At 49.0% G+C, this 20,799-nt stretch overlaps 1 protein-coding gene across 2 annotated transcripts in view; it reads right to left on the bottom strand.

Annotated features, from left to right (window-relative positions):
* Positions 1-421: 421 nt before the first annotated feature.
* cd83 (CD83 molecule) overlaps positions 422-20,799 on the bottom strand; it is a 28,535-nt gene continuing 8,157 nt past the window's right edge. The window contains exons 3-6 of one of the 2 annotated variants that reach the window (XR_008725337.1): positions 10,020-10,248; positions 4,792-4,889; positions 2,724-2,932; positions 422-585 (exon numbers count right to left, since the gene is read on the bottom strand). Coding sequence is in view for 1 of the 2 variants with exons in the window: in XM_055654110.1 (XP_055510085.1) it covers positions 2,837-2,932; positions 4,792-4,889; positions 10,020-10,248 (423 nt within the window). In the remaining variant the exon portion in view is untranslated. Of the gene's footprint in view, positions 586-2,479; positions 2,933-4,791; positions 4,890-10,019; positions 10,249-20,799 lie in introns of those variants that run through there. The other variant, XM_055654110.1, reaches the window with a different exon arrangement.

Here is a 20,799-nt window from a genome sequence, read left to right as displayed (position 1 = left end):
CGTCCCCAGCGGCAGGATAGGCCCCCAGGCGGGAGCCACGAGTGAAGCCGGGAAAGAGAGGCAGCGATAAGCAGCCGGCGACAGGCCACGCCAAGCGGCCGGGGCTAGGTAGCGGAGCCGGGCCACGGCAGTGTTCCACCCCCTCACCAATCCCCGACAGAGCCCCACCTGAAGCCGTCCCTCTCCCCCTGAATACAGAACTCCCCTGCCGGGGCCCTGCCTGTAGTCGGACCCATCTCCATCCCAAGCTGCAGGATGCCCCCTCCCACCAGCCTCTGACTGTTGCCGTTCCCCGCCCCCGGTTGCAGCGCCCCATCCCCCACTGGCTCCCAACAGGCCCCGCCTGAAGCCGACCCCATCCCCCGGCTGCAGAACGCAACAAGGGTCGCAGCAATAAAGAATGTACTGAATAAATCTTATCTTCAACATTTAAACTGTTGTTATATGTTAAGTCATTTTAAGCTTTAATAAATCCACTTTACGCTTGCCGTGCCTATCAGTTGGGGGCTATGCCTGAATGGTGGAATACTGTGTTGTGGAATCAGGCTTCCCATGTGACACCATGTGACACTTAAAGTCTAGTACAGGTGCACAACCTTTTATCCGAAAGCCTTGGGACCAGACACTTTTCGTAATTCAGAATTTGGCGGTCTTGGGAATGGAAATTTTTTAGCGTAGACTTTAATGATGGCTCAGTTAGAGTCCCCCGGCTGCAGGATCCCCCTCTTGAAGGTCGCGAGTTTGCGCCTTGATCCAGGCAGGCTCCTCGGGCGCGAGTTGAAGTCTTCAATGTCGTTTTTTTCTGCAGAATGCAACAAGGGTCGTATGAAAGCAGTGTAGGAGAGGTGTGTACTGACTTATGTTCAACATTTAACTTTGTTGAAGTGATTGCCCACCAAGCTAAATAAATCCGCTGTGTCTCCCTGTCCCTGGGATAGCAGGGGCTATGCCTGACAGGTGGAATACCCCCCTGTGGAACTCCAGAGGAATCCCATGTGACCGATAAAGTCTAGCTACGGTGCACAAGTGGTTTTGCCCACAGCCCGAGCTGCGCCATAACGAACAGCTTGCCGAATAGCTTCGGCCCTTTATTCGTTCCTCTGGAGTTGGAGCGGGGCTGGGCTGGAAATGTTGCACCTGTGGGGGCTCTGGGATCTCCGTGCTTGCAGTGGGCCTGGGGGTCGCTGTCCCGAAGGTCCTGGGTCTCCAGCCACCCCCATTCATACTGGAGCTGAGACTGGGAAATGTGCCGCCCTTGCCCCCTCCCTCTGCACAATAAACAACCCCACTCTCCTGCTGGGCGGTACAGTTCCACGGAGACACGAGCAGGTGGCCGTGAGCCTGACGTCAGGACCAACAGGAACCCGCAGATTGTCGCTCCCTTCAGTTTCGCCCCGAGCTACGCCCCGTCATCCGCAACCCGGTTCATGTAGTGTGACCCCATCCCTCCCCTCTCCTGCTGCCCCGCTCATTGCACCTCGCGGGGTTTTCCACTGTCTTAACGGTGGGCCTCTAGCAGCGACGTGCAATTGGTCCTGAACGTCAGGAGTGACTGCACTGACCCCCTGGCAGCCATCGCAAGACTTGAAGACAGAGACCCAAAGCCCCAGCAGCCCAGCCCCGCTGCAACTCCAGAGGGAAAACTGCAGAGGGGCCGGAGAAGGGGGTCACACACATGGCCGGGGAGCAGAGGGGTGTTACGGGGACAAGTGGCAGTTCGCCCAGCGCCCAAGCTGCTGCCCTCTACACTGGATCGTGTCTACCGACGTTTTTAACCCACTGCAAGCAGGCAGATCCATATCAGCAACTCCAGCCCACCCTCCGTTCCAACTCCAGAGGAACACCAGTGTATGGGCAGAAGCTGATGGGGATTTAGTTACCCTCTTGTTCCAGGGGTAGCGCGACTCGGGCTGTTCCGCTGTCACTTGTCGCGTAGCGGCCCTCGGGGAGCCTGGATCCCTCCCTGGAGTAGGAGGGGGTGATCAAACAGTGCTGTTTACCCCCCCCCCCTCCCCAGGGACAGGGGACAGGACGTCCCCGAGGGCGGCCCGCTACGGCGACAGTGGCACCTCCGGTCACAGCCCGAGAAAGGGGAACAAATCCCCATTCATAAAAGAGAAGTTGATTATTGCACACCAGGGTTCTGCCCATAATTGACAATTCTTCTGGACCTTTTAACGGGGAGGGCTGGAAAGTTGCTGATCTGAGATCTCACGATACAGTGTATCGTGGGTCTTGGGTGGGAACTTTCTAACTCTCCGGTGCAGGCACTGTGCAGATTGTCGCGACCTTCAACAGTTCAAAGCCCCCACGCCGGTGCAATGGGCGGGGAGCTGGAGAGGGGAGGGAAAGGGTCACCCTCACATGGCCGGGAAGCAGAGGGGGGTAGGTGGGGTGTACTGTCTTCACGACGGCGATGGCTGCAGGTCAGTGCAGTCACCGGAGACGTCAGGACCAATTGGATGTCGACCACCAGGCCCACCGCAAGCACAGAGATCCCAGAGACCCACAGCCAGCAGCAGCCCAGCCCAGCCCCGCTCCAACTTCTTCTGCCGGGATCAAGGCGCAAACTCGCGACCTTGCGGATATGAGCTGAGCACTCTACCACTGAGCCAGCCATTAAAATCTACGCAAAAAAATTTCCATTCCGAAGACCGACAAATTCTGAATTACGAAAGGTGTCTGGTCCCAAAGCTTTCGGATAAAAGGTTGTGCACCTGTACGTAGATTAATCTGTGCTTGAGGAGCAGCAGCCAGTGGTCAGTGCATTTGACCCTCTTATACAGTCTTTGAGCTGTGTTTTGAAGTTCTCTTTAACAGAGCCGGACTCTTTTCGTCACGTCTTGATGACCCCATGGTCCTTGGCTGGGATGGTGCAGTCTGACAAATCCTGGCCCAGCTTGCCGTAGTTTTCCTTACGTCCGCTGCAGACCTGGGAACACGGGAAAAACGGGGCAAACCCAGGAAGATGTTAGAGGCGACATCAGTCATGGAGGCAGAGACTCACGCCCTACTGGAACAGGCTCTTCGGCCTAACTCGTATATGTCACAGCATGAGCAGAATCTTATATGTTTCAAAGGGGATCTCATTGAAACATTTAAGATTGTTAAGGGTTTGGACTCGCTAGAGGCAGGGAACATGTTCCCGATGTTGGGGGAGTCCAGAACCAGGGGCCACAGTTTAAGAATAAGGAGTAAGCCATTTAGAACGGAGACGAGGAAACACTTTTTCTCACAGAGAGTTGTGAGTCTGTGGAATTCTCTGCCTCAGAGGGCGGTGGAGGCAGGTTCTCTGGATGCTTTCAAGAGAGAGCTAGATAGGGCTCTTAAAAAATAGCAGAGTCAGGGGATATGGGGAGAAGGCAGGAACGGGATACTGATTGGGGATGATCATCCATGATCACATTGAATGGCGCTGCTGGATGGAAGGGCCGAATGTCCTACTCCTGCACCTATTGTCTATTGTCTATTCAGTCACAGAAGGCTGTTGAGACCCAATCAGTGGATATTTTCAAGGCAGGGATAGATTCTTGGTCAGTATGGGTGTCAGGGGTGGTGGGGAGAAGGCAGGAGAACGTGGTTGGGAGGGAGGGAGGGATAGATCAGCCATGATTGGATGGCGGAGTAGACTTGATGGGCCGAGTGGCCTCATTCTGCTCCTGTCACATGATATGGATCAAGTGCAGGCAAGTAAGGGTTGGTGTTGGAATCGTGTTCTGCACAAACATATGCCCGTGCTGCTGTACTGTTCTATGTTCTAACAGATTAGTTTAGTTTTAGTTTAGAGATACAGTGCGAAAACAGGCCCTTCGGCCCACCGAGTCCACACCGACCAGCGCTCCCCGTACATTAATACTATCCGACAAACACACGATCTCGGAGAAAGCCCACGCAGGTCACGGGGTGAACGTATAAACTGGGTACTATTAAGCACCCGTAGTCAGGATGGAACCCGGGCCTCTGGCGCTGTGAGGCAGCAACTCTACCGCAGCACCACCGTGCTTCCCACGATATTGCTAGCGATGAAAAACAAGCTTTGGATTCAGGTTTCAGGGATAGTTTCTTCCCAGCTGTTATCAGGCAACTGAACCGTCCTACCATCAACTGGAGTGCGGGCCTGAGCTAGTATCTACCTCATTGGAGACCCTTGGACTATCATTGATCGAATTTTACTGGACTTTATCTTGCACTAAACGTAATTCAAACATTATTCCCTTTAACATGTATCTGTACACTGCGAATGGCTCGATTGTAATCATGTATTGTCTTTCTGCCGACTGGTTAACACGTAACAAAAGCTTTTCACTGTACCTCGGTACATGTGACAATAAACTAAACTGATTATTGTTTAAGAAGGAACTGCAGATGCTGGAAAATCGAAGGTAGACAAAAGTGCTGGAGAAACTCAGCGGGTGCGGCAGCATCTATGGAGCGAAGGAAATGGGCAACGTTTTGGGCCGAATCTGACACTGAGGATAGTGTCAGTGTCCGGGGATCGCTGGTTGGCGTGGAGTCGCTGGTTTCCGCGCTGCATCCCGAAAAAAACCGAATCTAGTTTCCATTTAATTTATTAACAAATGTATTATCGCGTTGTGAAAGGATGATTCGGTTGCCCGGTAACAGCTGGGAAGAAACTGTCCCTGAATCTGGAGGTGTGCGTCTTTAGTGTGAAGTGTGCGGGGATCGCTGGCCGGCGCGGACTCGGTGGGCTGAAGGGCCTGTTTCCGCGCTGTATATCTATTAGTAAAAAACGGAACTGATCTTATCCAAATCAAATTTTAGCTGACCTACCTTGATCAGAAGACAGATTAAACAAAGTGCGCACAGGCCGCTTGCCATGGATACCATCAACCACATGGTCGAGACCGTACTTTCTCTCCTTGCATCACCTAGATAGAAACAAATTTCACTCAGTAAACAGAAACATAGAAAATAGTTGCAGGTGTAGGCCATTCGTCCCTTCGAGCCAGCACCGCCATTCAATATGATCATGGCTGATCATCCAAAATCAGTACCCCGTTCCTGCTTTTTCCTCATATACCTTGATTCTTTTAGCCCCAAGAGCTAAATCATATGCCCCTGCTCCACTTAGGAAACCTGAACGGAAACCCCACCCAAGGTTTCCGTGCGGTTCCTGGAGGTTGCAGGTGGTTGCCGGAGGTTGCAGGTAGTGGAAGCAGGTACGGAGACTGACAAAAACCTCCGGGAACTGCACGGAAACCTTGGGTGGGGCGCAAAGTCTCCAGAGGTTTCCTAAGTGGGACAGGGGCATAACTCTCTCTTGAAAACCAGGCAGCACATCTGGATCTGGATATAGTACGCTGAACAGCTCTAGATGGAGAGCATCACTCAGCACTTGAATTTGGACAATTTTTACCTTTGCACCAAGCCAATTAACCTACAAACCTGTACGTCTTTGGAGTGTGGGAGGAAACTGAAGATGTCGGAGAAAACCCACGCAGATCACGGGGAGAACGTACAAACTGCGTACAGACAGCACCCGTAGTCGGGATGCAAACCCGGGTCTCTGGCGCTGCATTTTGCTGTAAGGCAGCAACTCTATCGCTGCGCCACCGTGACTGCCCAGCACCAGGTTCGATCCCGACTGCGGGTGCTGTCCGTACGGAGTTATATGATACAACAGACATTATTTTCAAGTATTTTCAAGAATCTAGCACTTTGTGTTTCACCTTGGTAAACTGACGAGGGTGTCACCAGGACTCGAGGGTGTGAGCTATAGGGAGAGGTTGAGCGGGCTGGGACTCTATTCGCTGGAGCGCAGGAGGATGAGCGGTGATCGTACAGAGGTGTATAACCATATAACAATTACAGCACGGAAACAGGCCATCTCGGCCATCCTAGTCCGTGCCGAACACTTATTCTCACCTAGTCCCATCTACCTGCTCTCAGACCATAACCCTCCACTCCTTTCCCATCCATATACCTATCCAATTTATTTTTAAATTATAAAATCGAACCTGCCTCCACCACTTCCACTGGAAGCTCATTCCACACGGCTACCACTCTCGGAGTAAAGAAGTTCCCCCTCATGTTACCCCTAAACTTCTGTCCCTTAATTCTGAAGTCATGTCCTCATGTTTGAATCTTCCCTACTCTCAATGGGAAAATCATGAGAGGAATAGTTTGTGTTGATGTAGGCCAGACACAGATTGTGATTTAAATTCATCTTTAATCAGCACTGAGACTTTCAGCATAAAGGATGGTTAGTTGTCAGTACATCCTGGCTGCTCGAACTGAACCGTGCTGGAAGCAAGTGTTAGTATCGGTGTTGCAGTGGGGTGGAGTTAGTGATGCTGGCTTGTGTGTGTGGTTGGTTGACATGCATCATCAATCTACATCCTTCCCCCTATAGACTAAGTGTGGAAGGGACACCCAGGCCATGGAGTTAAATATATTCGCCATATCTGTCTGGTGGTCTGCCAACACGGCCCGAGTGCGTGCGGACCCAACCCTCCTCCCCTCCCTCTCCTGAAAGGTGAGGCGGGGAGCCTGGAGGTGAGGATGGCGCGGGAGAGGCTTGCAGGAGGTGAGTCCCCGTGGTTAGTGGAGACGGTGGGACGTGGAGGGGTGTAAGGCATGCGGGGACGGGTGGGAGACATCACAGAAGGCAACTGGAACTGGAGCGGTGGAGCATAGGGACCGGCAGGCGGTGCGCAGGGCTCCCTCACAGCAAGCAGGTGTTGTCGACTACTCCGGTATACCGCTCCCTCACAGTCCACAAGGTAGGATCGTGGTACGTCAGTCGGGCTGACAACAGTGCCCAGACGGGAATGTCCAGTTGGAGTTTGTAGACGGACGACCTGGCCCGGCAGTAGAGGCTTGAGTGGTCTGCTGGAGCTGTCGTATGACCGCTTCTCTTGGAGACGTTTCAGGACAGCGGTAGGCTTCAGCACCCGAGGGATCAGTTGCTGTTGTGCGATCGGGACTTGAGGTCTTGTCGATCTGGACACGAGTCGCTGGGCTGGCGATCCCAGGGTTCCGTCTCTGGCAATGTTTCTGAGATTCAGGAGGTCGAGATACACTTTGTCTGACTTTGAAATGCGCGCTCCCTCCAACAGGTGCTTGGCGCTTCTGACAGCGCGTTCGGGACGAGACCATTACTCTGCGGGTATTCGGGATTGCTCGTGACGTGTTGGAAGTTCCATCGGTCTGCGAAAAGCTGGAACGTGTGGCTGGCGAACTGCCGACCGTTGGCGGTTCTCAGGCTGACAGGAACGCCGTAGGCGGAGAAGTGTCTCTTCAGCTTCTTGATGACCATCTCGTGAGACGTGAGGGAGGTCAGCTGGTCCAGTTGGAAACCAGTTGCAAAAGGAGCCGACTAAAACGAGGTAGTGCTTTCCGCACCATTCGAAAATGTCTGCCGCTAGCGACGTCCAGGGCAGTGTTGGTGGAGGTTGTTGCAGAAGGGGCTGCCTCTGCTGATGAGGCGCCAGGTTGTTGCAAGTGGCGCAGGAGGCTATGTGGTCCCGGGTGTACTTGGCCATTCAAGTTCAAGTTCAAGTGAGTTTATTGTCATGTCTCTGTATAGGACAATGAAATTCTTGCTTTGCTTCAGCACACAGAACATAGTACTACAAAGCAAATAAGTGCGTCCATATACCATAATATAAATATATATTATATATATATATAATATATATATTTTCCCGGCCAGTAGAACAGGCTATGAATGCGTGCCAGTGTGGCATTGGTTCCTGGGTGTCCGCTGTGTGCCTCTTGGAAGTATTTATAAATACTACACCATCCTGAACCACCAGTTCATCACGGACCAGGAAGAACGGCTGCGCCTCTGAAGGCGGGTTGGATTGTTTGTCTGGCCGGCCTGTTGTGATGATGGAGGAGAGAATCCGGAGGGTAACATCAGTGGCAGTATGCCCGGCCAGGGTGCGCAGTTGCTTGGTGGAGACAAAATCAACACCGAACACAGTGAAATTTCCCTGTTCGTAGGGATGTTGTTCGCAAGATGCTCGAGGTGAACGAGAGTGTCCGCGAAGTGCATGTCCTTACCCCTTTTGTAGGTAATAGAGAAATCGAAACTCCTTCACGGTCGAGACGGGCCACCAACCGCTGGTAACAATCCTGAACAAGCCGATATCCGCATCAAAGACCAGTGGGTCGGGCTTTCGACAAGAGGCCATCATAAAGCAAAATAAAAACTCACAAAAATGATAAAAGAATCCTGATATACAGAAGGATCAAATCACTTCTGACACCATGTAGATGTACACCAGACACAGATTGTGATTAAAATTCATCTTTAATCAGCACTGAGACTTTAACAGCATAAAGGATGGTTAGTTGTCAGTACATCCTAGCTGCACGAACTGAACCGGGCTGGAAGCAAGTGTTAGTATAAGTGTCACAGTGGGGTGGAGTTAAGTGATGCTGGCTTGTGTGTGATTGTTTGATATGCATCATCAATCTACAGTTTGGGTAGATGCACAGAGTCTCTTGCCCAGAGTAGGTAAATAGAGGGCCAGCTGTATCTAGCTCTCTCTTGAAAGCATCCAGAGAACCGGCCTCCACTGCCCTCTGAGGCAGAGAATTCCACAGACTCACCACTCTCTGTGAGAAACAGTGTTTCCTCATCTCCGTTCAAAATGGCCTACTCCTTATTCTTAAACTGTGGCCCCTGGTTCTGGACTCCCCCAACATCGGGAACATGTTTCCTGCCTCTAGCGTGTCCAAGCCCTTAACAATCTTATATGAGATCCCCTCTCTAGAGCCCTTAGAGCTCTATCTATCTCTCTCTTAAATCCATCCAGTGATTTGGCCTCCACTGCCCTCTGTGGCAGGGAATTCCACAAATTCACAACTCTCTGGGTGAAAATGTTTTTTCTCACCTCAGTCTTAAATGGCCTCCCCTTTATGCTAAGACTGTGGTCCCTGGTTCTAGACTCACCCAACATTGGGAACATTTTTCCTGCATCTAGCTTATCCAGTCCTTTTATAATTTTATATGTTTCAATAAGGGGCCTCCTCATCCTTCTAAACTCCAGTGAATACAAGCCTAGTCTTGTCAATCTTTCCTCATATGACAGTCCCGCCATTCCAGGGATCAATCTCGTGAACCTACGATCTTGTGAACCTAAGAACCACGAACAAAATCGATCTGTGATAACCTTTCAGTCCCTCAGTTGGCATTCCATCTGGCATGACTTCAACGCATGCAAATACTCTGGGTTACTGAGGAAGTTTTGCCTTGCAAATAGTTTCTGATTCATGCCAGATCATCGTGACTTCTGATTCCCGTCGGTTTCATTTCCTTCACTCCCAGCATCGTGCATTGACCACTTTAGACTTTCGACATACAACACGGAAACAGGCCCATCGAGTCCGCGCCGCCCTGCGATCGCCCCTGTGCACTAGCACTACCCTACACACCAGGGGCAATTTATAACTTTACCAAAACCAATCAACCGACAAACCTGCACGTCTTTGGAGTTTGGGAGGAAGCCTGGAGCACCCAGAGAAAACCCACGTGGTCACAGGTGGAACATACAAACCGTCTCAGTGTACTGCTGCTATACACTTGTACTGTATCTGAGATGCTTACCTAAGATGTATCGAAGGTCATAAGTAACAATAGACAATAGACAATAGGTGCAGGAGGAGGCCATTCGGGCCTTTGAGCAAGCACCGCCATTCAATGTGATAATGGCTGATCATCCACAATCAGTACCCCGTTCCTGCCTTCTCCCCATATCCCCTGACTCCGCTATCTTTAAGTGCTCTATCTAACTCTCTCTTGAGAGCATCCAGACTTTTTCTCATAGAGAATGGTGAGTCTGTGGAATTCTCTGCCTCAGTGAAGGCAGGTTCTCTGGATGCTTTCAAGAGAGAGCTAGATAGGGCTCTTAAGGAGTCAGGGGATATGGGGAGAAGGCAGGAACGGGGTACTGATAGGGGATGATCAGCCATGATCACATTGAATGGCGGTGCTGGCTCGAAGGGCCGAATGGCCTACTCATGCACCTATTGTTTATTGTCTAACTTACCCTTGACAGTCGCTCTCACGAGTCCGCTTTTATTTTCCTCGCCGATCGGCGCCCACAGGGAGCAACGATATGTTCCCAGGTCTTCACTGGAGACGTTGTTGATGGTCAAGGTGTAGGGACGGACGGATGAGGCTGTGACAATCATGGTGCATCCTAAATAGTTCCTCACCCTCTTCTCCCTGAAATTCCTCAGAACAATGCCTGACAACCTGATGCCATCGTCACCTACCTACACAGGAATAAACAGATGGAGAGTTAGAGTCAATGATCCAATGATGCTTTTGATCCCAACGTGACTTTCCTGTCCCGGGGCCTCCTCCATTGTCAGAGTGAGGCCCAGCGCAAATTGGAGGAACAGCACCTCGTGTCCGCTTACACCCCAGCGGTATGAACATTGACTTCTCTAACATTAGATAGCCCTTGCTTTCCCTCTCTCTCCATCCCCTCCCCCTTCCCAGTTCTCCCACCAGTCTTACTGTCTCCGACTACATTCTATCTCTGTCCCGCCCCCTCCCCTGACATCGGTCTGAAGAAGGGTCTCGACCCGAAACGTCGCCCATTCCTTCCCTCCAGAGATGCTGCCTGTCCCGCTGAGTTACTCCAGCATTTTGTGTCTACCTTCGATTTAAACCAGCGTCTGCAGTTCCTGCTTATACATGCTTTATCATCACACCTAACCGGGTACAATAAAATGCTTTGTACACAACCAGTCAAATCATTGGATGGGGAAATAGTTGTTGAATAATATATTGAATATAATATTTGTTTGACTTTCATTATGGTGGTGGGTTTTGTTTTGAATCATTTTGTATTGTACATGTTATTGTAAATTGAGTCAGAGACTGATAGAGCGTGGAAACAGGCCCTCTGGCCCAACTTGCCAACATGTCCCAGTTACACTAGTCCCACCTGCCAGCGTTTGGTCCATATCCCTCCAAACGTGTCCTATCCATGTACCTGTCGTAACTGTTTCTTAAACGTTGGGATAGTCCCAACCTCCTCTGGCAGCTCGTTCCATACCCCCACCACCCTCTGTGTGAAAAAGTTACCCCTCAGATTCCTATTGAATCTTTTCCTCTTCACCTTAGACCTGTGTCCTCTGGTCCTCGATTCCCCTACTCTGGACAAGAGACTCTGTGCGTCTACCCGATCTATTCCTTTCATGATTTTGTACACCTCTATCACCCCTCCCTCCTGTGCTCCAAGGAATGGAGACCCAGCCTACTCAACCTCTTCCTATAGCTCACACCCTCTAGTCCTCTGAAGGGTCTCGACATGAAATGTCAACTATTCCTTCGCTCCATAGATGCTGCCTCACCTGCTGAGTTTCTCCAGCATTTTTGTTTACCTCAGACTATCTTTGATCGGACTTTGCCGGCTTTACTTTGCACTAAATGTTATTCCCTTATCAAGTTTCAGTACACTGTAAATGGCTCGATTGTAATCATGTATTATCTTCCCACTGACTGGTTAGCACGCAACAAAATCTTTGCATTGTAACTCGGTACACGTGACAATAAACGAAACTGTAAACAGTGCAAGTTCTTCATGAACTCAGCCTTGATCTTGATTGGGCTGTTTTTCTTTATAAACTGGTTGAGACAAGTTCATTTTGAAACTATTTTGAGCGTCGTCTGTTTGGGTTTCGAGTTGGGGCAAGTTCAAGAATTTACAGACGCTGATTAAGTGAACAAAGGGGGCATTATTTAAAACTTGGATATGTGCCAATAGGTGTATTGCCAACTGTAAAGACAGTCAACAGTTCCAGTGACAAGTTTCGAGGGCCTGAGCTAAAGGGAGAGGTTGAGCAGGCTGGGACTTTATACCTTGGAGCGCAGGAGGATGAGGGGTCATCCTATAAAGGTGTATAAAATCATGAGAGGAATAGATCGGGTAGACACACAGTCTCATGCCCAGGGTAGGGGAATCGAGGACCAGAGGACATAGGTTTAAGAAGAGGGCGGAAAGATTTAATAGGAACCTGAGGGGTATCTTTCTCACACAGAGGGTGGTGGTAGTATGAAACGAGCTGCTAGAGGAGGTAGTTGAGGCAGGGACTATCGCAACGTTTAAGAAACATTTCTTCTCCGTGGATTGTCACCTTGTCGTGGTGGAGAAGCTTGTGTGGTCCTGAGATCCTGAGAGCGATGCCGTCTGGAGCTGTGCTCCTGGTAGGGCCACCCATGGCGGTAAGGTCGAGGGGGTAGGTCCCTGACAAAGAGCAATCCAACCAAGATCTCAACGGTGGAACAGGCGGAGGACGATGGCTGACCTTAGTGGAGCGTCACAACGGCTGGGAAGGCGGATGAAGGCTGCAGCAGAAAAGGGTCTCCAGGTCGTCTTGGACTCCATGCCACTGGATCCTGACCCAGATCTGTCAAGGACCGTGGGGTGGCTGTCTGTGCACCAGTCTCCCCACGTTAAACAAAGTCACGCACAGGTGTCCTCAGGAGAGGACAGTCATACTCGTTCCGAGTGACCGCTGATGAAGAAATCTTTGGACATGGTACATAGATAGGACCGGTTTAGAGGGATATGGGCCAAACGCAGGCAGATGGGACTAGTGTAGATGGGGCATTTTTGGGCGGCACGGGCAGATTGGGCTGAAGGGCCTGTTTCCACGCAGTCTCACTCTAAGACTCTTTAGTGTAGTTTATTATCACGTGCACCGAAATTTTTGTTGCGTGCTATCCAGTTGCGGAAAGACAATACATGACTTGAAACAATGGAATTGCACTGGGTAATTCCTGGGGTTATTAACACATTAGCTGGGGTTTGGTTTTCTGTGGCAGTCCCCACCCACCACGAAGAGCGTTTTGAGTTTCAGTTCCTCTTCCCACATTGCGTGCAAGCATTTCCAAAAATAACCCCATAAGAGATACAAGAATTAGGCCATTCAGCCCATTCAGCCCTACCCATGGTAGTTCAGTTGATTGTCACATGTGCTCTCCCCATAAGTGATCTGTTCAGAAGTGGGCCATTTGGCCCATCTACTCCAAAGGGCCTGCTTCCGCGCGTGCGCGAGCTGTATCCTTAAACCATCTCTAAACTGTAATGCTAAATGCTGTTTCCACACCCTAACTCTAAAGTCCAAAAGTCTACAGTCTGATTAATTATACATACACAGAGATGAACATTGACTTCTCCAATTTCAGGTAGTCCCTGCTTTCTCCTCCCCTTCCCAGCTCTCCCCCAGCCCACTGTCTCCGCCTCTTCCTTTCTTCTTCCCACACCACCCCCCCCCCCACATCAGTCTGAAGAGGGGTCTCGACCCGAAACGTTGCCTATTTCCTTCACCCCATAGATGCTGCCTCACCCGCTGAGTTTCTCCAGCATTTCTGTCTACCATACAATACAGAGAGATTGTTTGCAATATTTATCTTTCACCTGCCGATGCCAGGAATCTTATTATGAAACAACAAACCCGCAGCAGAGAGACAGCGCAATGTGAATAGTTGGCGACTATAGTGGGCAGACCAGTCTTTCAAGCTAGACAAAAATGCTGGAGAAACTCAGCGGGTGAGGCAGCATCTATGGAGCGAGGGAAATAGGTGACCAGACCCTTTTGGTCTTTCAAGCTGGTCTTGTTTAAGAAAGAACAGCAGATGGTGGAAAAAGCGAAGGCAGACAAAAAAATGCTGGAGAAATTCAGCGGGTGCGGCAGCATCTATGGAGAGGAGGCATCGGCGACGTTTCGGGTCGAGAACTTCCTTCAGACTGGTCTGTTTATCAGAGATGGAAAAAACCTTTCTACTTTGTTAGCGATGTAAGAACAAGGAACTGCAGATGGTTTAAAAAACATTTAGACAGGTAGAAACTTTGAAAATAGGTGCAGGAGGAGGCCAATCGACCCTCCGAGCCAGCACCGCCATTTAACATCATCATGGCTGATCAACCACAATCAGTACCCCGTTCCTGCTTTCTCCCCATATCCCCTGATTCCATTAGCCCCAAGAGCTAAATCCAACTCTCTCTTGAAAACACCCAGTGAATAGTAAGATTAAATGAGAACTTTCCAGTTTGAAGTTTGATCTGTATTTTATGAGGAGTAACGTTGAGGGATTACGTGAAGAACCCCGCCAGGGCGCATGCGTGTCATTCTTCAAAGCAGCGGTGTGAAATCACAGATAACAGTAATGACTGAACATAGTAAGATTAGAGAAGAGGATACCAGTTGAACTTTATGATCAAGGGTGGGAGCGGAGGGCACGTAATCCCTCAACGTTTACTCCTCATAAAATGATGATCAAACTTCGAACTGGTAAGTTCTCGTTTAATCTTACTAGGGCATCTATAGCGTAAGCCCTAAATTCTATTTTGAGGCCTGATGATCCCGGTCTGTTCTGTTTGACTAATTCGTGAATATGAAAAATTATATTTCTTGTTGAAGAAGTCATATCGTCCAGCCTTAACTAATGTAAAGACTGTGCCCTTTGTGCTGAGACCAAAGCCATCAGCATGACTGTTTTATGCGTCAGTTTTTGCAGGGGCAGAGCTGTTGCTGGAGACCAGTTCCTTAGCAACGTTAGGACAATACTCACATCCCATATATGAGAGTACCTGGTTCTTGGGGGATTGGTATTAAAAATTCCCCTCATAAGTTTGGTTACCAGGGGGTGAGTCCCAACAGAATGCCGCTGATCCTCGCCACAGATATGCTGAAAGGGCACTTCTGGCGCAGTTAATGGCACTATAACTGAGCCCCTCATCATAATGGAGGCCTGCCAGGAATTCCAGAACAGACGTTATGTTCATCTTGCTGTAAGTGATGTTGTTTTTGAAACAATTTATCTCCCATTTCTCCCAACAAAGGTTTCCATTTTGAAATGAATATACTGCACAAATAATAATAATAATAATAATAATAATAATGTTTATTTATATAGCACGTCAACAAAACCAGTATTTGAACCAAAGTGCTTTACAGAGATTGATTAAATTAATTGAACAGAACAAATGTCAATAAATCCATACAAAACAAAAAAGAGAAAAAAGAAAAAAGACACAGAACAGTACACTATAGAAATCAACATGAAACGTCCCCCCACAGCAGAATTCACTGTGAGGGAAGGCACTAAAAATATCCAGTTCTCCCCCTCTTAGTCCACCCGAGGTCGGGGTCTATATGTGGTATTCAATTTGGTCAAATCTATGATGATGCGACAACCACCATCTTTTTTGTTTTTGGTAAAGATATTAGACACAAATTCCAGAGAATCGTGTTGGGTTTTTTCAATAACCCCCTTAGCGTGGAGTCTCACCAGTTCAGCATGTGCTTCCAATTTTTCTTTTCGGGAAAGTACGAACGTTCGGTTCGGTACATGCTGAACTGGGGGGCTATTTTTGTGCACAAATTCAATGGTATATCCCTGGATACTGTTTAGGATATAAGTGTCTGTTGTTAATGCACTCCATGCCTCCCAAAAGAAGTGTAATCTCCCACCGATATGTGTATTATCCACACTTCCTATAATTTGTACGGGACCAGACCCACCTACCTCCATGGTTACCAGCGGAAAGTTTACTTCTTCCTGTGTAGTCTTCGAGGAGGTTGAGGCTGTCTGGGTTTGGGGTTTGGGTTTGGGGTTTGCGCATTTTCCACGAAGGCCGATTTGGGCCATGGCCTAAAAAAGACCGCTGTCCTGTATGTCCGGCCTTTGAGCTTTCACCAGCTTCTGATTGTCTTGCTCTGCTGGTGGGTGCGTAAGGGTGCTGTCTTTGTGTGTAGGAGGTCCTTCCTGTTGTCGCCTTTATAAGCCCCAGGGATTTTGCCTCCTCATCGAGCTCCTTAACCTGTTTGGACAGGTTGCCCCCAAATAATAATATTGGTGGCTTTGTGTCTCCAGGTTTGCACAGGCCTGCGAACTTTGGATTTAAGGCAGGTCGGATGGCATTCTTTCTGATACTATTGATCTCATACTGCGTATTGCAGAATAGTGCCAGTGCATCCTGTCGTTCTTGCGACATTTCTTTCTCATCCACTGTGCGAGCGAATGCTGTCATCCCTGCTGTTAGTAATTTTAGTAATTTCTGGAGTTTTACATCTAAGCTTCTAACTCCTACTCCTACTCCGACGTGTTTCCAAATAAAATTGTTCACCACTGGAACATTCAGGGATACACAATTTCCTGGTGCCAAATATTTGGCAGTGGTGTCCATCACAGCCTGTTCTTGTAGTTACTTGAATGATAGGAAATCAATGCTGGATGCTAGTTTTTGTTCTAGATTTGTTCCAGTCTGATCTGGCTGTATGTAATTGGACACCATGTCCAGTAGGGTTTCTCCTTCCTGCACCCCCTGCACACTTGTTGTTTGTTCAGCAAACCCCTCTTCAGGGTCAGCCCAGAATTGACCCCCAGTACTCCCCTCTGACGAGGGAGATGCACTGTACAGCCCTACGTAATGTGCTGCTGTGGGTGTTTTGTATAACCCATGGTGACTAGACTCCACTCCCGGAGTCTGTCACGTTGGAGCATCTGCTCCATAAGCCGCTCCATTCGGCTCCAGCGCTCACAGTCGCCGGCCGCTCGCGGCATCTCCTCAAAGTCGGACTCATCAGAGTCAACGGCTCTGTTAGTTTTCCGTTTTGAGAGTACCTGGTTCTTGGGGGATTGGTATTAAAAATTCCCCTCATAAGTTTGGTTACCAGGGGGTGAGTCCCAACAGAATGCCGCTGATCCTCGCCACAGATATGCTGAAAGGGCACTTCTGGCGTAGTTAATGGCACTATAACTGAGCCCCTCGTCATAATGGAGGCCTGCCAGGAATTCCAGAACAGACGTTATGTTCATCGTGCTGTAAGTGATGTTGTTTTTGAAACAATTTATCTCCCATTTCTCCCAACAAAGGTTTCCATTTTGAAATGAATATACTGCACAAATAATAATAATAATAATCTTTATTTATATAGCACTTTTCAACAAAACCAGTATTTGAACCAAAGTGCTTTACAGAGATTGATTAAATTAATTGAACAGAACAAATGTCAATAAATCCATACAAAACAAAAAAGAGAAAAAAGAAAAAAGACACAGAACAGTACACTATAGAAATCAACATGAAACGTCCCCCCACAGCAGAATTCACTGTGAGGGAAGGCACTAAAAATATCCAGTTCTCCCCCTCATAGTCCACCCGAGGTCGGGGTCTATATGTGGTATTCAATTTGGTCAAATCTATGATGATGCGACAACCACCATCTTTTTTGTTTTTGGTAAAGATATTAGACACAAATTCCAGAGAATCGTGTTGGGTTTTTTCAATAACCCCCTTAGCGTGGAGTCTCACCAGTTCAGCATGTGCTTCCAATTTTTCTTTTCGGGAAAGTACGAACGTTCGGTTCGGTACATGCTGAACTGGGGGGCTATTTTTGTGCACAAATTCAATGGTATATCCCTGGATACTGTTTAGGATATAAGTGTCTGTTGTTAATGCACTCCATGCCTCCCAAAAGAAGTGTAATCTCCCACCGATATGTGTATTATCCACACTTCCTATAATTTGTAAGGGACCAGACCCACCTACCTCCATGGTTACCAGCGGAAAGTTTACTTCTTCCTGTGTAGTCTTCGAGGAGGTTGAGGCTGTCTGGGTTTGGGTTTGGGGTTTGCGCATTTTCCACGAAGGCCGATTTGGGCCATGGCCTAAAAAAGACCGCTGGCCTGTATGTCCGGCCTTTGAGCTTTCACCAACTTCTGATTGTCTTGCTCTGCTGGTGGCTGCGTAAGGGTGCTGTCTTTGAGTGTAGGAGTTCCTTCCTGTTGTCGCCTTTATAAGCCCCAGGGTTTTTGCCTCCTCATCGAGCTCCTTAACCTGTTTGGACAGGTTGCCCCCAAATAATAATATTGGTGGCTTTGTGTCTCCAGGTTTGCACTGGCCTGCGAACTTTGGATTTAAGGCAGGTCGGATGGCATTCTTTCTGATACTATTGATCTCATACTGCGTATTGCAGAATAGTGCCAGTGCATCCTGTTGTTCTTGTGACATTTCTTTCTCATCCACTGTGCGAGCGAATGCTGTGATCCCTGCTGTTAGTAATTTTAGTAATTTCTGGAGTTTTACATCTAAGCTTCTAACTCCTACTCCTACTCCGACGTGTTTCCAAATACAATTGTTCACCACTGGAACATTCAGGGATACACAATTTCCTGGTGCCAAATATTTGGCAGTGGTGTCCATCACAGCCTGTTCCTGCAGTTACTTGAATGATAGGAAATCAATGCTGGATGCTAGTTTTTGTTCTAGATTTTTTCCAGTCTGATCTGGCTGTATGTAATTGGACACCATGTCCAGTAGGGTTTCTCCTTCCTGCACCCCCTGCACATTTGTTGTTTGTTCAGCAAACCCCCCCTTCAGGGTCAGCCCACAATTGACCCCCAGTACTCCCCTCTGATGAGGGAGATGCACTGTACAGCCCTACGTAAGGTGCTGCTGTGGGTGTTTTGTATAACCCATGGTGACTAGACACCATCTCCCGGAGTCTGTCACGTTGGAGCATCTGCTCCATAAGTCGCTCCATTCGGCTCCAGCGCTCACGGTCGCCGGCCGCTCGCGGCATCTCCTCAAAGTCGGACTCATCAGAGTCAACGGCTCTGTTAGTTTTCCGTTTTGCCTTCCCGCCCGGCCGCGGTGTTGTTCTGGCCGGCGCGGGTGCCAAGTCGGGCACAGCTGATCCCACTAACAGTAATCTGGTGCCGTCAGCCGCTGCTAGCGGCCCGCAACTCCGCGGTTCTTCCCGGCCAGTGCAGCCCTTGTGGACTCTTGTCCATAGTTTCCCCTGTGAAAAACAGCACGGGAAACAAAAAACGACCGCAGAGTAATTCCCTTACCTGTCGGTCTCGGTTTTAAACTTGCCGCTGCAGGGGAACGCTCCCCCCGCCTGCCGTTTCGACTTGTCAGAGTCAACGGCTCTGTTCCGTATAGGCTTCCCGCCCGGCCGTGGTGTTGTTCTGGCCGGCACGGGTGCCAAGTCGGGAACAGCTGATCCTACTCACGGTGATGCTGGTGCTTTCAGCTGCTGCTGGCTGCCCGCAACTCCGCGGTCCTCCCCAGCCAGCTTACGCAGCCCTTGTGGACACTATTTTTGTCCATAGTTTCACCTGTAAAAAACAGCGCAGGAAACAAAACATGACCGCAGAGTAATTCACTTACCTGTCAGTCTCGGTTTCAAAATTACCGCTGCGGGGGAAAGCTCCCCCGCCTGCCGTTTCGCAATGCGTGAAACGATATGACACGCATGCATCCTGGCGGGTTCTTCACGTAGTCACTCACGTGAGTCCGAAGTAAAATTGGCCTCCACTGCCTTCTGTGGCAGAGAATTCCACAGATTCACAACTCTCTGCGTGAGAAAGTTTTTCCTCATCTCAGTCCTAAATGACCTACCCCATATTCTTAAACTGTGACCCCTGGTTCTGGACTCTCCCAACTTCGGGAATGTTTTTCCTGCATCTAGCCTGCCCAGTCCTTTATGAATTTTACATGTTTCTATAAGATCCCCGCTCATCCTTCTAAATTCCAGTGAATACAAGCTCAGTCGACCCATTCTTTCATCGTATGTCAGTCCTGCCATCCTGGGACCTGCACATGGATAGGACAGGTTTAGAGGGATATGGGCCAAATGCAAGTAGGTGGGAATGGTGTAGATGGCACATGTTGGTCGGTGTGGGCAAGTTGGGCCAACGTTTCCACACTCTAAACTCTATGACTCTAACCTGGTTTACACAAAAAGACACAAGGTTCTGGAGTAACTCAGCGGGTCAGGCAGCGTCTCTGGAGAACATGGATAGTTGGTGTTTCGGGTCAGATTCAGATTCACCCATTAGTACGGGTGTCAGGGGTTATGGGGAGAAGGCAGAAGAATGGGGTTGAGAGGGAGAGATAGATCAGCCATGATTGGATGGCGGAGTAGACTTGATGGGCCGAATGGCCTTATTCTGCTCCTAGTCCTTATGAACGTTTGAATTTATAAATCAGGCAGCATTCTGGGACACCTCTTTAGTTTAGTTCAGTCTTGTTTTGTTTCCCTACCATTCCCCAAAGATCCTATAGCAGAGCAAGATGGACCACTCCTGCTAAATGCAATGGGCTGAGGTGTAACAGAATGGAATGTGAGCCTTTTTTTTAATCCATTTCCGTAACCGGACCCGACCCCACTCGCAGTGTAATCAACGTTGCGGAGGAACAGTTTGTGTTAATAAATTATAATTCTGAAAATGAGACGATTTTTACCAAATAACTTTTATGTTTACGAGGATGTTTCCGTAACCGGCTTCCGTCTCCGCACTAGTATCCTATGAGATCTTTGGTGCGGAGACGGAAGCCGGTTACGGAATTTTTGGCCTTAAATTACCCAAGAAATTGCCCATGACCGTACAACGTATTTTTCGTCGATTGGTCTATCTTGCTCGCGATAGGATCTTTGCTGTTCCCCACAGTCTCCAAAGCCGCCCACATCCTTCCTGTAATGAGGCGACCAGAAGTGCCCGCAAAACTCCAACTGTCACAGTTTGACAAAGAAACAACATGTTTTTCCGACTCTTGCACTCAATCCCCCTGGCCGATGAAGGCCTGCATTCCGTACTCTATTTCATAGAGTTAGAGACTTGCACCCCCAACATCACCTCTGTTAAGGGTCTTGGCATTAACTGTACATCCAACCTCTCAAAGTGGAAGTGCTCACAGATGTTCGAATTAAACCCCTTCTGCTATTTCTCTGCTCATTTCTGCAATTCATTTCCCCTTTACTTAATTGGTTCATATGACGAATAAGTTTGACGTTGAT

Source organism: Leucoraja erinacea, chromosome 2 (assembly GCF_028641065.1).
Source record: "Leucoraja erinacea ecotype New England chromosome 2, Leri_hhj_1, whole genome shotgun sequence".
NCBI lineage: Eukaryota > Metazoa > Chordata > Chondrichthyes > Rajiformes > Rajidae > Leucoraja > Leucoraja erinaceus.
The sequence above is the reverse complement of the archived record's forward strand: the minus strand, read 5'-3'. Positions and strand labels throughout refer to the sequence as shown.